The sequence below is a fragment of the Corvus brachyrhynchos genome, unplaced genomic scaffold (genome assembly GCF_000691975.1).
Source record: "Corvus brachyrhynchos isolate BGI_N302 unplaced genomic scaffold, ASM69197v1 scaffold409, whole genome shotgun sequence".
Lineage (NCBI taxonomy): Eukaryota > Metazoa > Chordata > Aves > Passeriformes > Corvidae > Corvus > Corvus brachyrhynchos.
In genome coordinates, this window is record NW_008246059.1 from 3,359,159 (window position 1) to 3,376,559 (window position 17,401).

The following is a 17,401-nucleotide window of genomic DNA, read 5'->3' on the forward strand; positions in this document are numbered from 1 at the left end:
CCTACTGAGCAGGGAAAGTTGGAGAAAAGCCCCAGAGGTTGCTTTACGAGGCCTCTGCCTAACACACCACCAGCTCCTTGTACTGCTCTGCCAGCAGCTCCAGCCCCATCTCTCAATCCCCAGGATTTTCTGAAGGGGACTCACCTGCATTTCAAGCACAGGTTCAGCTCAGGGCCAGCCCAAGGCACAGGAACTTTTAACACAGAGATTCCTACAAGCTTTTACATGAGCTGAATCCACTGTCCACGAAAATCACATACGTATTTCTTCTGGGATCTAGAGCTAACACTCCTGGTATTAAAGCAGCATTTATAAATTACAGCAGTGCTTGCAGGACTATGCACAATCCACATGTGCATAACCACAGCACATCAACTCCCTGGCTCATCTCACTTCCACAGCAGAGTGCAGCTGGGAGTCAGGCAGAATGGTATGTTGCTGTGGGCCCTTTAGGTGGTGTTGGGTTTTGGGTTCTTTTCTTTTGTTTTTGTCATAGGAAATATTTCTCTAAATATAGTTTCCAGCTATCTCTTACCTCCCATTTTTCCCCAAAGATGGAGCCTAAATTCAGAGGCCAGGATACACTGCCTCAGGAGGTGGGTATCTGACTCTTAAGAAATGGAAGGTGAAACTGCTTGCTGGAAATACCTCTTCTTTCTCTGTCTTCACTTAGGATTTTTGGTTGACTTTTAGTGGGGTTTGTTTTAGCTTGGTTGGTTTGGTTTTGGTTTTGTTTTTGGGTTTTTTGGTGTTTTGTTTTATTTTTGTTTTTGTTTTGGTTGGTTTTAAATTTATGTGGCATTTATTTATTTTCCCCCTGCATACTAGTTCAGTGGTTCTTAAATACTTACATTTTTACCTGCTTGGCATTGTCACAGTATAATCCAACTTTATTAAGGCTTATTCAGAATGGATAACAAAGAGAAAATTAAGTCAATGGCTCTGGCAGTCAGAACATCAGAACATGGGACTGACTGACAACCGACTGACATGGGAATACTGCCCCCTCAACAATCACTTCCATTACAGCACAGCCCTTGAATCCCCTGGAGACAGGCAACTGAAGGTATTCAAACCAAACAGCAAAACCCACTTGTAGTGAACGGCTGCCTGGGCTGGGCACCTTCCTAAATCCACCACACAAGTTCTGCGATGCTCTGACAGTGGATGCTGCCTGTGGCAAAGGACCGCCGCAGCTCCTGAGCCTGCTTCTGGACATGTCACAGGCACCTCACCAGCACCATGCATGGCTCTCAGAGGGTCAGGGCCTTTTCAGGTGCTGCTCTACTGCAAGTGCCTCCCTCTGCTGCCTAATCTTCCCTGCTCTCCAAGGCAGAAGGCATGGGAATGCTTGGAAGATCCATAGAACAATCCAGCTCATCTCCTCCCAGATTATGACATGGGACAATGCCAGGAGCTCTGGCACAGGGGGGACACAAATGCCAGAGACATGTTTCCTAGGCCCTGGAAGGGATCTGCCACAGCCTCAACTTTCAGTGTATGGCAGAGAGCATCTTAGCACAGGGTTGAGACAGTGCATGGAGTCCTTAAGCAGGATGACAGCACAGGAACGAATGTCACCCTTGATTTCTAATGTTACATTTGTAGGGCACTAATAAGTTAACTTTAAAGTGCACATTAAAAAGAAGAAGAAGAAAAAAAAGGCCCTAGGAAAATATTAGCTCTCCTGATCAGGCTGCACTCAGAGAAAAGTATCGTTAACCTGTGCTCCCAGGTAATTACAGCACATGGTAGGTTAGTGAATCCTTTCCAGTGCTCCCAAGCACAGGAACATCTACCACTGGGGCTTTTTTTTATGCAAAGGTCTGCTCTTTTCATTGTGCATACAATGTGATTGCTGGTTTGACACTGCAGGCTACACTGGTTTTATGAAGGATTAAATGCCACCTGAGACATATTTATCCTAAATAAATCACAAATGGTAAACTGCAGCATGTCAGTGTCAACACCCTGTACTGCAGCAGAAAGGTTAGCCATACAGGACTAAGCACAGCGAAGAATTAGCATCCAAGCTGCAAGACCACAGGGCTACAGTTAACAGGAGAAATGATCAAGAAGAAATATTTCCACTGAAAAACATTCAGTTTTTTGAACATCTGTGAGAGTCTTGCAGAGGGCCATCATTTTGTAAAGGTCACCTTTTTCCTGATAACAAACGGGAGTTGATCCTGTCACTGTTTGCTGAAGACAGTATTTAAGAGTAAGTGAACAGCCTGTCACTTTTAAGAAAGATGAGCAAGTCAAACTCGCCTAATTATGAATCTTGATGTCTAACTTGAAATTTACTTTTTTGGGGGGTTGACAAAGACACAACCTCAACTCCTGGAAAATTTGAAAAATAATAATAATAATAAGAGATGAAGAGGCAGCAGGATCTTACAGCCCCAGAATGAAGCACCTTTTCTCAGCAGCCCTATCAGAAAATACATTTTTAAACAGTTGCTTCAGGAAGGAACTATTGTTTTACCCCACCCCAACTTTCTTACAGTTGATAATTTTAAGATATTAAACATGATAGGAAACCGAGTTATCTCTAGAGTCAGCATGGCTTATACCCTAAACACTTAGACAATTATATTAAGCATGCATGAGGCACACTTCAGAAATTAGATTCTTTTATCTTTATCTATCTAGCAAGCTAGAGAAAGGAAAAGAGGAAAGAGAAAATGCACAGACATAACAGATAGCATTCGTTTGCTCCTGCTGAATGCCAGTTCTGTTTATTGTTTAATATTAAAAATCATGATGCTTCATTTAAATGCTAACATTTTATTTGAAAGACAAAAAAAAAAATCCCCAAACCTTGCCAGTTTATATTTTACAATTTTTCTAAAGAAACAGAAGCAGTTTTATCATGAAACAGATCTTTTCAACATGAACTTGCATTGAACAATTGCAGTATATCCACAAGTAAATAACTGACATTCTGGACTAAGCAAGAAATACAAGGTCACCTTTTTTTCCCCCCTACTTGTTAATGTCAATGTCAGAATTTTCTTAAAAAATCCTCCTAACATTTGAGAAGAAGCTCACAAAATGAACTGCAAAATGGTATTTATATGAAGCACTATTTAGAAGAAAAGCAAAACACTGACAGTGACAATATTTTTTTCAAAAAATGCACATTTCTTATGTAGAACTCTCATCTAAAATTAAGTGGAAGTTACAGGCATCAAGTTCTTCTTCCCGAATATGTATAATCAAGGATTTTCTGAAGTGTAGCTTTTTAGAGCTCTTCTTTAGGGGAAGTCTTATGTGTTACTATGAAAGAGTAAAGTACTATGAAAACTTTCATTTTAGATGCAAAAAAATCCTTGTTTTGATGACATATTTTTAGCTAAGCATGTTTTAAAGTAAGATTTTAGAAAGCAAAATGACACCTGTTCTAGTTTAAAATGAAGAAGGGCACCCAATACTGTATGTAAGCTTACCTGTTCACCTTGCTATTGTGGGGTTTGTATTTTTTTGCATATTTATCTGTTCACAAAATGTACATGTAAGTGCAATTATTTTACTCTTGTGATTATGTTATACAAAAACGACAGAAGGCAGGGAATTACCCTGAGAAAAAACAATATTAAGACAAAAAAAAATCAACAAAGAAAGCACTGAACAGAACAATTCCTACTTTGGGCGGGGGGCTTTTTATCCTGTTTTGTACCCAAGTACTCTTGTTTTATAATAATGCCATATAATAGTTCTTAGAGCTATTGTAACGAAATTGTATTATCCTCTTCAGTGAACTCCTGTTAGCTGGGTACAGATTTGTTACCTGGCTAGGAGGAGGTTCTACTGAGAAGGCTTTACAGAAAACATTCCATGAATACAGTGCCTCCATGATTCTGGTAATATCCAGCTCTGCTCTGCACCCAGCCTACGAGTGAAGCTCTTCATGCTTCTTGTACTTTGTTATAATCTCTCTGGCCTTGAATTACCTGTGAGCCACCCTCTGTATAAATGACCATGCTTGTTAATTGTTCTCTTGCTCTATCAGGGGCTACAGTGTCTGCTTTTATAGCAGTACCAGCCTGCAAAATGTCTTGGGGCCCAGCTGTCTCTATCACAGCATGTGAGTACACACCAGGCTCATCCTGCATGTCTGGTGGCAATTCTGTGACGATGTAGTGCGTTGCACCTTCAGAGAAGTCACCATCAGAACCCTGAGCCATGGCTTGAACTAATTCTTCACTGACAATAATCTGTGATATTTCCCCATCCGACTCCACTAAATCCACGTGTTCGCTCTGGACACTGAGCGTGTGGCTACCAGCTTCCTGCATAATTATCTGAGAGCCTTCTCCAGCTACCATATGCACAGTTCCTTCCTCATTTACAATGACCTGGGTGACACCTTCTTTCATGAGCTGGTCGGCCGCAGCCGTGTCACACACAGCAAACTGCAACACTCCTTGCACCACATTCTTGAAGGCAGCCTGAGCTCTCTCCTGAGATGCAATTAGAGCTGATGGGTGCATGACCCGTGTCACTACTTCCATAGGTTTGGTATCTTCCTGAGTCTCCTGAACTTCATGGAACATTTGTATTTCTTGTCCCTCTGCATCACTGGGAATGCTGGGCACCTCTGGGTTCGGCATTTGCAAGAAGTCTTTGTGACCAGACCTGCATCTGTCAAGGAGTCCAGATTTGTTTTCCGTTTCATCCAGCTCTGTCACAGCACAAAGCAGGGCATCTAATGCTGAGGAGGACTCTGGAGGATGGACTGCAGCCTCAGAAGCATCTAAAACTTCTTGCCGTATTATCTGCTGCAGTACCGTGCTACTGGAGTCAGGAACTGTGTCTATTTGAACAGCCTCCTCCATGTCAGCTCCCGCTCCTTCAACCACCACCACCTGTGTGGCACCATCTGCTAGCTGCTCCGTCAGGATCTGCTCTGGAACCACACTACTCACGTGGGAGCCATTCTGGTTTGTGGCTATGACTTGCCCATCTTCTGTGATGTGGACCACCCTGGCCATCTGCCCTGCCATTGCCAGCGTCTGCAGGGTGGCTGCTGCTGTCTCTTCCACGGAGGCGTCGATGGCAAAGTCGCCGTCATAGCCTTGAATAATTATGAACTGCTGAACTTCTTCGGGCGACTGTGGCTGTCTCCTGCTGCCCCGAAAGGTCTTCTCCTTCACTGGAGAAACCTCTCCCAGTGCTGCCGCGGTAAAAGGGCTCGTGGTTTCCACAAAAGTTGCTCCTTGCCCCTTCAGCCGGCACTCATAGGACTTGGACACAATGCCTACAAGACAAAATACGCTGTTAACGTGGTATCATGGCAAGTATCAGTTCATTACTTTAACAAATTGTAGCTTAAATGGAAAAAAATTCCTTGACAATTTTAAAATTTCATTGGCAGAAAACATAGATAAAATAAGCAAATGAACAAAACCGATTTGCATGTTTTCCAAATAACATATTTACAGGTTGAAATAATTGCTGAGTGTAACAATTCTGCAGCTTATTAACAATTTAAATGTGTCTTTAAAAATATTCTGTATAAAAGAAGCCCAGATAAATACAGTATACAGTTAAAAGACATTAACACATCTGTTATAGAAGACCTTATCGGTGATATTTCAGTACTTCAGTAATGAATTTCAGGATTGTATATTACATTAAACATATCTTGGTGTGAAAAACTGTGGCTGATCTTCTTAATACCCTGTGATCTTCTTAATACCCTGCTTTTGTTGGTGAGGTGATTGCCATGCTGTCATTTTGATGACATTGTCTTCCCCTTCCTTTTCCATCCAGCACCTTCTCCAGCACATGTGACTGACTCAGTCACTAGCCCAGTTACCTGGAGAAAACACTCAGTAGTTTTCTTACCCCAAGCAGGACATTCTATAAAATCTCATCCAGAGAAATCCCAAACACACATCTTAAATTATTTCTGCATTAAATCAATTAACAAACTGTAATATCTGTAACCTCCATATTCCAACTGCTTGCTGTGCCACCCAGTTTGGTTTTGTGTCATTGAAGGTTTCATTCTCAATTCTCACCACTAACAATAAAGCTTCGGCAAGGCAAATGGTGCCCAAGGCTGTACATGGTCAAGGCCATCAACCTCCAAGCAGGGCCTGCGCCTTTTTGGGAAGACATAAATGAGAGGACCCTGTGACCAGCTTTGTGGACATTCATGGAAGGACAGCTCTATCCATAGCTGTCTCCCCATGGCACTGCCATCCAGAAGCACCCATGAAGCTCCTCCATGTGCTGGGAGCAAGCTCTGGGACACAACCAGGGCACACAGAGAGAAGAGTGGGTGCTGGACATTGCAAACGAGGTGAGGTGAGGGTCTAATGATAGATGGACCTTGGGAAGGCTGATGAAGTCCGTGCTGCTGAGACTATCCACACCCACACTCCCGTTTAAATTCACCTACACAAACTGAAATCCCATCTCTGGAATAAGAGGTGTAGCATCTTATCACTAACGCAAATAGCTATGCCATGGCTTGCTTGGGATAAAAACAGGCAAGAAAAAAAGGCAACACTTACAGTGAAATTTCAGGCTAGCACTGTACTTTCCAAGCCAGTTCTAGTGAACAATGTGCTTCATTGAACTCAAGAGACCAAGAAAATTATACTAAAGCTGGTCTAAAGGGGCTCTTTCACTCAAAGCATAGAGCTGTCAGACCCTGATCCCACAGAGAATTAAAATGGGCTCTAAGAAACAGACTCATTTGCTTAAAGGTAAGTTCACACTTAGAAGCTGATTTACTCCAAGACTGAGTACTTGGTGCCTTGCAGATTCTAGCAACTTGATTATGTTAATGTGCATATCAAGCTAAAATTCCAAAATAACATCAATAATTTAAAGAGTGAGCTCTTATACTGGTATCCATCCATCCATCCATCCATCCACCTATCCTTTTTTCTATTACAGAGCTTCTGGTAGAGAATTGTACTGTGAAGCACAAAGAAGTAATTTTGTCAAGCTGAAATGCTGCAAATCACCTGCACAAGTCTAAACTGATGTTACACAACTTTCTTATTCCTAGTTTGCAAGGCAGGTTATCTTTGGAAAAGAAAATTAATGATTTAAACCATTAGAGTGTTTCCAGGTGATGCTGCATAAAAATCTGGCACATGCAATTGAAGTACATTTTGTCTGGTATAAGCAAGAAGTAAGCTTACTGTAGTACGACTGGTTCTTATTCCCACTTTTCCTGTGCTCTCTGTAGGCACTGACATTCACATGACCCCCCAAGGAGCAGAAAAATAGGAAGGGGAAATCAACATCAAATGACAATTATCTTAGCTCCTCCACATTTTATAATAGAGTATAAGTAGTTCTCTCAGGAATCTTGCTTTGTTGACAAGATAAAAGAGGAGCCGGCAATGATGTGGCACAAAATCAAAATAACTCCACAAATCATGCATTTTCCACTGGATTTCAAAATCAAAATAACTCTACAATCATAATTTTCACATGCACACACACTAAAATCATGACATCTTTCTCCTAAGATCATAATAATTTATGTACAGAAAGCAGCATCAGTGTATCGGTCTGGGCTGGGGAAGGGAAATAAAAAGGAAATTCGCCCTGTTTTCATCTCCTCAAATAAATGCCGTGCCTGTGAATCCATGCAACTCCAGTCTTTACTGTGCAATTGAATGGGAAGTCTCCTGGGTGAAGAGCTATCTGGTGAATCCCTCGCAGCACTGATAATTATGCCATTCTGACTGCTTACTTAATCTATTTGAATCCAGAGGTGAGTTAAGCCACTTCCTGACCATTAAAGTAAACTACATGGGTAAATACTGCTGTCATTGAGGGGTGTGATGAAGCTTAACTACACCAACATCTTAACCTCAGCTCAGTGCAACCCCAGCTATTCCATCACAGTTCATAAATGCGATTGCAGGTCCATCTTTTGATTCAGCAATTTAATAACTTCGAGTGCTGTCAGTACTGCTTTGAAAAATGGCTCCTATAAAATGTAACAGCCTCAATCAGATTGTAAAAGATTCACCCACTGAAGATTCTTCCATTTCAACTATAATGAATTAATGTTGAGCTGTGTAGAAGTTCAAGTGTCATTTAAACTAATGTGAATCTACTGTAACTTAAAATTTTAACTGGACTATGACCAAGAATTTACTGGGAACATCAACTTCAATTTTAGTGATTTTTCAGGGTAAATATGAATTGCAGATTTTACTGGTTTTCTTTTGTTTTAACAGTGGAAAGCCAAGTAGGGAAGATATTTAGAAAACAACAGATTTTGAGGCTTAGCTGCTATTCCTATAATGAAGCACTGGAATCCAACACAACATTTGTCAGAATTTTTATGTATTTAAGGAATGTCACATTATTGGACTGTATGTAGCAACAAACCACGTTGTCCCAGTAAATCCAGCCTGCCTCTCGCCCCCTCTTAAAAACGGGTAAAGAGAAGGGGTAAGTGTTGGCTGACACGGCAAACATAAGCTGCAATACAAGCCCACATTAATATTAGGAAAAGTGGACTTGTTGCTGATTGCACGTCATTGCAAATTAAGAAGATACACAAATAGGCATTAAAATGACAAAATATAATGATACCAGAGCTCATATTCAGACAATTTGTAAGGAGGTGTTTCATATCTAGGGGTGCAATGATCAGAGAATTGGTTTCTTTCCAAGAAGTCTGTCATTTCAGCAGAGCCATTATTTATCAGTTGGGGTCCTGAGTGACTGTTAGTTTTTTATTTGAAAATGTCAGAATATTTTAGACATTAAATCCATATTTGCAGGTTATTTTAATTCTCTCAGACCACAAACTCCTGAAAAAGGGCTAAAAGAAATGCTTTGATGTTTAATGTGCGTCTGGGAAACTACAAATAGGGCTTAGTACCTTTTCCCCTCTCTCTTACTCAATACCTGACTTCCTTTTGTGTGTCTGTTTTATTCTTTTGTTACTGTCATCATTTGTTCCCCACAGAATAAATACCTTATTTTTTTGTTAAGCTTACATTTAATTAAAATGTACAGGATTTGTGCAGTAAACTCGAATGAAACAAATAAAACAAGGGCCCCCTCTCTTGAAGGCATACGTTGTGAATGAAAAATGTCATTACAGACTAAAAAATTTTGCAGTAAACAGGGCCTACAGAGAGAAGTTTCCCCCGTAATGACATCCATAAAATACACAAATGGCACTTTTAGTACCATCCTGAATATGGCATTTTCTGTGCTCTACACACAATCTAAATGGTTTGATCATAGAGCATAATACTCCATTGGGTTTATAGAACAATCAATGTTCCATAAAATGATGTATTTATCCAATAGTAGGCTCAGCAGTTACTGGTGTATGACATTGTAGGACACTGGCTTTGTACTGTTCAGCAGCACACATGCTGGCTGTAAAACTTATCTAACACTACTTCAACAACTTCATCTCATCTGTGTCAAGTAATTTGTTGAAGCCTCAGCTTGGTTTAAAAAAACTTGTAATAAAAATTCATAGAATTTTCAGGAGAATGAAAGCTGATGACAATAGAAAGGTCACATTGTGGCGCCACTCGTGGGGTCGGGGGTCAGCCGCAGTTCTAAAACAGAAAGTAGATTTCATGCATCGTGTAGCAGATAAAGATGGCATTAAGGAGACTTGTCTCCGAAAGAGACGCATAATGCGTGAGGAAAGTCTGGGCTAATATTATATGTAAAGCACCACTTTGCTCTCAGCCAGCAGCCTCTTTAGAATTCTAATCCTTCCCCAAAACTTGTAGCAAGCGGCTGTGTGTGGTGAGGCCGGGCTGAGGACATCCTTCACAAGGAGCACCTTTAGGACAAAGCAGTAAGTCATAAATGAAATAATCTGTTATGGCGATGGAAATGATCTGCATTTACACAGCTATCTTAAAACAGCTATTTTTCCTTTTCTGTAAAAGTTCTAGGAGGCCTGATTTATAGTCCCCTATTAAGCAATGCTTAATTTTTCATACTTTGGTGATTAGGTATATTATATATTGACACAAACAAACATTTCGTACCTGCTAAAATGCAACAAATATTAAATAATGTGAACGCAAAGAAACATCTTTTCCTTCAATTAAATACAGCCTGTAAGGAATTTAAAAGATATAAAAAATTCGCCTTATGTCTAATATCACTTGAACAAGCAACTGATTTTCTTATTTTAAAAGTTATTCTCTACATGGCAGAACAATATATTGAATGGTATAGTAAGTCCAGTTTTCAAATTCATAAAGTAATACAACTTATGCCTTGACCAAGCTACAAGTTTCTGCTCTGTTTTCTTTTAATTATTTTTGTAATGATCTCTACTTCAATTAATTAAGTACAGTCTAAGAACTGTGGCATAACGTCATAACTTCAGGATTTCCTTGATTTTCAGAGGCCATAATGATAAGATGCATTTTTCAGATCTCTGTTCCTTGACCACAGTAAAAACTGTTCTTTATCGTTTGTAAGGCTTTTATGTGCAAGCAATGGGCCAGCATTTTTAAAACCAGCTAGTTAAGCTACTAAATAAGAGGTTGTGAAGGCTCATTCATGTCTTCTGCTGAAAGAAAGAACAGATGATGGGTCAAACTGAGAAGTGAAATAAATCTGCAACCCAAAATGGCCCTGCTACAACTATTATGTCCACAAAGGCAGCAAATATTTGTAAAGCAATACAAATAAGTATACCTATAGGGGACTTAACCAGCTCCCTAAGAGACATAAAAAATTCCAGCATTGACGCAAAGTACATAAATCTCAAGAGATACCAATACAGCAAGGCTTCATTTTTTTCCCTTTCAACATATTATTACTGAAAAAACCAACCAAACAAAAAAAACCCCAACACCACAAAAATCCCAAATGATGTTCATAGTTCATTTTATACTTAAAAATCCAGTAATGTCATGTTGCAATGCTGAAACTCAAAAAAACCTTAGCTTCTAGTTTCATCCTTAACCACTCAATCATGTTTGGAAACTTCTAGGTCTTCTAAGAACTGCTTGAATAAAGGATGAAGTTTTAACATTTAAGGTATCTTAAAACGCAGCAGATGTCCTCCAGCTTTTTAAAAATGTGAAAGAAAGTCCTCTTGTCGTATTTTTTCTTTTGAAAAACATACTGAAATTTCCTGCTTGCTATTTTTACCTTTCACATCTTACAGAACTATGTCAACGACCAAAAAAAGACACGAAAGAAAAAACAACCACCAAAATAAATAGCCAAGCCATTCAATTGGGGTGTTTAGGCAGTTTGTTCAGTTTGGTTTAGTTTTCCTTCAGTGTCCAGTTAACCTTTGGGAAAAGATCTTCTCTAGGAAAAAATTCCGTTTCTCTTTTCCTGCACTCAAGGTCAAAAATGAACATTGTAGAGCCCAGTGTTACAGAAGGTATGCAAATAGAAATATACATACCAAAACTCCCACTGATCATGGCAAACATGTACAGTGTTAACATGCAGAATTTACAGCTGCCTAACCTGCAGAGCAACTGGTTTTCTTGCAAACCACTTTTTCTCTTTACCTATTTGCCACCATGCAGGCTGCTCTTCTCAACTCCGACGTGTGAGCAAAAACCTCTCTGTGGCATTTGCAGCAATTACCTACACAGGCAAGCAGCACCAGGAATGTATCTGGAGTATTTCAGCTACCTCTTCCAGTGCAGCTTAGCAGCTTGAGATGAGGATAGCCAGCCTGGACATTTCTTGGCAGTCCAGCTTCAAAGACTACTCTGGCCCTCAGTTTGGGAACAACTGACATTGATGATATTCGGATGCACTCTTTCTGTTTTATCCCCTGCAGTGCAAATGGAAAGTGCATTTTTAGCACTCCTAAATCAGAATCCCAATTTCCAGGGGTTCTTGTTGTGCTTGGCCAAACCAGGGATTTCTGTTTCCTAGGCAGACAGAACATACAATATAATAAGAAAAATAAGAAACTAATTTGAGAAAAATCAGGGGAAAAACCCCCCAAGCTCTGCTCATAGGGAAAATGATCTGGATTTCTGAAACAGGGATAGTCCCAGACACTAACAGCTTTGTCAAGAAAAGGAAAAACCCTTTTTGTCATTGTTATCTCAGCAAAAGTTTTTGTTTTTCAAGAATATATACATTCAGATCCTGGCTTTATAAACATTTATTTATCAAGCGTACTGCTTACTGCCATAGTTAGCCTCAATAGTCTCAAAGGGACTAAACATGGTTGCTTGCATTATTCATTGTGTTTGCATAATCAGGCCCTTGGGATTAACAATTCTGAAAATGGCTGGCCTTCCCTAATGTTTGATGTACATATATGCACTAAAGAGAACAGACACTTGTAAGGAATACCTAAAATAACACATCATGTTATTAAATGATCAAGCAGAAATTATATTCTTCAGCATACCTATCAACTATGAGTATCATGATTCTCTGTATTTATCTATTCTGATTTATGCACCCTTTCAGTAAAAAGAAGCACCTGTTCTTTGCTTGAGGGCACATCTCAACCCATTTAAAAAGCACAGCAGTTTTTAGGAGGAACGCTTGGGAATAACTACAAATAGTAAGTTTCCCTAGTTCTTTTTGTTAGTTAACACAGCAGAAACTACCATTTCAAATGTGATAGCCGTATCTGTATTTCACTTATAAACTCAACTACGTTACAGCTATATTCATATCTCTCCAGAATAAATTATGGGAAATAACCATTTGTCTTCATTGTAGACACTTTTGCATGTATAGTAGAAAACAAACCTCTATTCGATAACTGCACAGAGGCACCATTAAAATCAAATTTACAGTAAACAGAACCTGCAGCTGGGGTAAAACACTAACTGTTAGTATTTTAATTATCTGCGAAGCTTTCGGAGGTCTAACATCTGCTCATAGCCAAATGACAGCAGCTGCTTGTGTACACTTAAAACAACATGAATTTCTTCTATAAATATTAAAATGAATTGTATGTCGCATGTTCTTTGCGACTCCATTCCTATTAAGCTGTTTAAGTATACAGGGTATTTTGAACTTCTTTCTTGTGGCAAATTCATAAAGGGCTGACCTCCTCAAAAGAATGAGAGGCAAAGGCAGCAAAAATTCTTGAGTCTGTAAATTGAAAATGTTTAGAGACAGTACTGGAGGTCACCCTCTGCCAAGACACTGCTGGTAAACGCTAACAAAACATCAGCGGTAAGTTCTGATCATTGTGCACTACAGTAACTTCAAGGACAAGACCGCTCAGCATGCAAAGTGTCAGGAGTCTATGGGATGGCTTTTATCAAAAGCTAATGCTCATCTAATAATTGAAGTAATTAATGCATTATCTAACCTGGAAAAAAATATTCTGTTTCAATGTCCAAAACATTGGAAGAGATGAGTGTACTCTCTTTTGTGGACTTCAGCAAAATCATACTGGAATGATCCCTGGTTCACATGATTAGAAGCAATAAACTGCAATGAGGAAGGAATATACTGGCCCAACATGAGATTTTGCTAAAAAGAGCAAGCTTCATAACTTAAATTTTGCAGCTTTGTATCTAGGCACTGACATACAGTTGATATTTTCCTTTTAGTCTCTCACCTGCTTGGGAATATAGGAAAGAAAACTGGAGGAGTGACACACATTTAGTTAAGCTGTAGAGTCTGGCACAGTGAGAGGAAGAGAGTGTTACAACCAGTTTAAGAAGAAAACAAGGAAAGAGATTTTTATAGTTTTCACTTTACACGTTTTCAGTGGAGAAAGATCTATTTCTTTGCTTTTACAGCATCAAGTGTAACGCCAGTGGCAAATAATATTTATGTATTTTCGCAATAGATCTACAGCTGGAAAGGAGCACTACAATAATTTAGTCTGAAAGCTGTAGGTCATGCCAACCTGTGTTTTGAAAAAAAGCCCCAACATGATTAGACGCTTCAGCCTTACATGTGAAACCACAGCACAGGGTAAGTCACGAGTACAGCTGCCTCCACAGTGGTACCTGGCTTAAGATGAAGGTGAATTAATTGTGAAGGCAATTCCCAAACTTCTGACATCAGATTTCCCACCCCAAAAAAGTCTGTCTCAGTGCAAGGGAAATAACAACATCTGAGGAGGAAGGAATAGGGTTGGTTATAGATAGGACAGTTTCTGTGCACAGGCCTTCCCCTTTGCTGGCCCCTCACTCTTCTTGAGGCACTTGACAGCACCAACACCTACCATGCCCAAAATTATGAGTGTCAGAAAACATGCTGATTTTTCACCTCAGAGTGTCACAGGCCTAGCAGTAATGCTGGGATTACTCAGGAAGCATGAAGCAGGGGTACTTGCTGGTTCTGGGAGGTTGGATGGGAAACAGCGGCTGGAGAGATGGGTAACTCTTTTATACCACTTCAAAGGGTCAAGTTCATGACAAAGTCTTTTTTTCATGGTTCACCTCTGGTGAAGGATGGAAGCAGCATATTTCCAGAATATCTTCAAAGGAAGAGCTGTTCATGTAATTGACCCTTCTGCTGACAGAAATATATTTTCAGTGCTACTGATGAGTAGCACTTAAATGAACTGTCTTCCACTTCCAGTGTTAGAAAGCACGAGGCAGGAGGTAGATGAAACAAGACAGAAGATACCAAAGCTGGTGCTTTCTGTGCTGTCACTGAGCACTGTCGATACAGGAACTGCAAGATGGTCTGTGTGCCTGGGCTGCATGGGAAATGCAAAGTAAACTGTTGGGCTGCAGCTCTCCCAAAGGGCTCAGAACCTCCTCACCAAGCTGCTTGCGCTTGGCTGCAAAGTTGTGTGTTCAAGAGCTGGATACCACACTACTGTGTTGACAAGTCCACCTAAATTGTTGGTTAACTAGAGGTAGAAATCAACAGCATTTAGAAGGCATATGGAGCTAATACTAAATTGGAAGCGCTAACATCAATACAAAGAAAACCAGGATGTAATGTAACTAAATAAGAAAATAACAATGTAAGATTGAAGTTGTGCTACTGCACACTAGCACTTGTGGAGAAAGTAAATATGCAAAAATGATATTCAATGAGAGAGGAGTCCCTTGAGAACTGTAATGCTGAAGAAATTTAAAGAATGACAGCGTTCATCAAATTACATGCGAGTTTATGAAATGTAAAACAGGAAAAGAAAACAGGCCAAAGCAATTTTTGATTGCACATTCAAAGGCATGTCTGCTGCACATTGTTCTGGTACAGATGCAACTAAATTAAGTCTTGACCTTTCTAGGAGAGAGATCTTGACTAAAGAATATTCAGAATAGTGAAATAAGAACTGTTAGAAGTCTGACTTGAATGGAAATATTGAAGGTTTAAGTGCAGATATTCTGGCTACATAATCTGCAAATGCTGGAGAGGGAGGAAAATTTTTGTCCCTATTAGATAAGCATAATCTGATTCTGATGAAAGACTAGAATGTTCATGTCATACTGCAGGAAGATGGTTAGACATGGTGAGAAATGGAAAGTCAATTCAGCTACCTTGTCCACTTTCAAGTGCCAGGGTAATGAAGCTCCCAGATGGAACAAATAGACTGCAGTAGTTAAGAGTATGACTTAACCCAACTCATCACCATTTATACTGCAAATCCATGCTATTCCAGAACAGTTCAGTGAAAAGGAACATGGGCTTCTGCAGGAACTACTTAGATAACTTTTGTAAACATCTCCATTCTGAACTAAAGTTCACTTAAGATTGTGGTGCCTTAAGTCTTAAAACCCAATGAACTTGCAATGACTGACAATCATAAGAAGCACGAATCCTAGTCAAATATGGACTAGTAAACAACCCCCGCCACTCTGTTAGGTCATTTCATTAGCTCTTCTAATTTTTTTCCTTCCTGAGACCCAACTTAGACTAGGAAAAGAGGGAATATTTTAAAATCAAATAATGATCATATTTTTCTAAAATATTTTAAAATGCCACTTAGCTCTTAATTCTGATAGCACTTGTTCAAAGATTTATAATCCGTATCTGTCTCCCACTGAAGACAAGTAATGCTTAAAACCATGTTAACTAAATGATTCCAAGTGGTTAGAAAACACTATGGTTCACTTGTCTATAGCAAAATGCATGCTGCAGTGAATGTTATCGTTCTGCTGTTACCTAGGACCTGGTACAGCATCCGTAGTGGTAGCACAAATGGAGCCCAAGCACTTTTACTATTGCTGGAACTTAGCTCACATTTTTTTGTTGCAGTAGACAAAATTTCAGAGGAATTTGCAATCATTTGTATGAAAGCAGTAAAGCTTGTGATATGTGGCAAAATGGAGACCCGATAACACCCCCACCAAAAAAACCCAACCAAACAAAAAACCAACTCCAGAAGCCTGAAGCTAGATATCTGGAAGATCTGATTTTCAAAACCACTAGGAAACTAACAGCTCATGCTGACACTTTTTGTTAAAAGGTTCTTATTTCAGCTACCTTTTTAAAAAATACTTCTTACTCTTTTTCTAGCTACTGTAGTTCAGTGAGCTCACAGTTTTCTAACTTCCAGCATGGAGCAGACAAATGGCCAGGACTCCTTGTGGTTTGTTACTTCAAATATGTGCAGATTACAGAGCTTCGGAGCAGCCCATGGCATCACAGGTTGAAAGAGCTGCTGTAAGTCTCAGGTAGGGCTTACGGATTCTGTAGCTATTACTTTTGGGATATGTTCCAGTGCTTCAAAACCCACCAAGGTTCACCTTTTCTTTCTGTGTCCCCAAGTACCCTTAAAACATTATTCAAGTGCTTCTACTGAAATAAAAAGACTCTAAAGGTATTTGAATGATATTATTTTCTTTATAAAAAGAAAATGCACATTTGAAAATGTACACAGAACAAAAATTGTATCAGTGCCTAAAAGAACAAGCTAAAAGAAGTCCAAAATTAATGTTTTTCTTCTTTCACGTTATTTTTTTTTTAGGGCCTCTTTCACAATAGAGTGAATTTTATGCAAAATTTTTAGGTCTCTTTGCTTAAAGCTGATTTCTTCAATGTAGAATTAGGAAGCAAAATAAAATTGTCCTGCTTTCCACTAGTGCTAGGCAAAAGAACATGCAAATGCAAACTGAACAGAACAGACTTAAAATCTAATGGCACCTATCTAAAACTGTATCTCCTGAATTGCTCACAATTGGTAACACACTAAGTAACACCATAAAAATGAAAAAAGCATTATACTAACTTTTCAGTCAGAGAAGTGAAAAACAACAAGAAGTGTGTTGCCAGGGTCACACAAGAATTCCCAGGTGTGCTGAGTCCCAATTTTACGTCTTAATGACTGCATTATCATTTCTTAGGAGAGCCTATTGTCAACTCCAAGAGTTGAGGTACTCCATTTACCCACCGTGAAGATCTAGTCACATCATTGCAATTTTCCTGATAATGCCCTGTCAATGACTCAACCCCACGTTCATGAGCAGAGAGGAGTTCAGTGTCCATGTATCCTATAATGAGGAATGCC

General features: G+C 39.5%; 1 protein-coding gene across 2 annotated transcripts in view; it reads right to left on the minus strand.

Annotated features, from left to right (window-relative positions):
* Positions 1–2,710: 2,710 nt before the first annotated feature.
* Positions 2,711–17,401, minus strand: part of ZNF407 (zinc finger protein 407) — a 338,591-nt gene continuing 323,900 nt past the window's right edge. Inside the window, exon 9 of one of the 2 annotated variants that reach the window (XM_017746161.1) lies at positions 2,711–5,263. In XM_017746161.1, coding sequence (XP_017601650.1) covers positions 3,912–5,263 — 1,352 coding nt within the window. In that variant the 3' untranslated portion in view covers positions 2,711–3,911. The remainder of the gene's footprint in view (positions 5,264–17,401) is intronic. The other variant, XM_017746162.1, reaches the window with a different exon arrangement.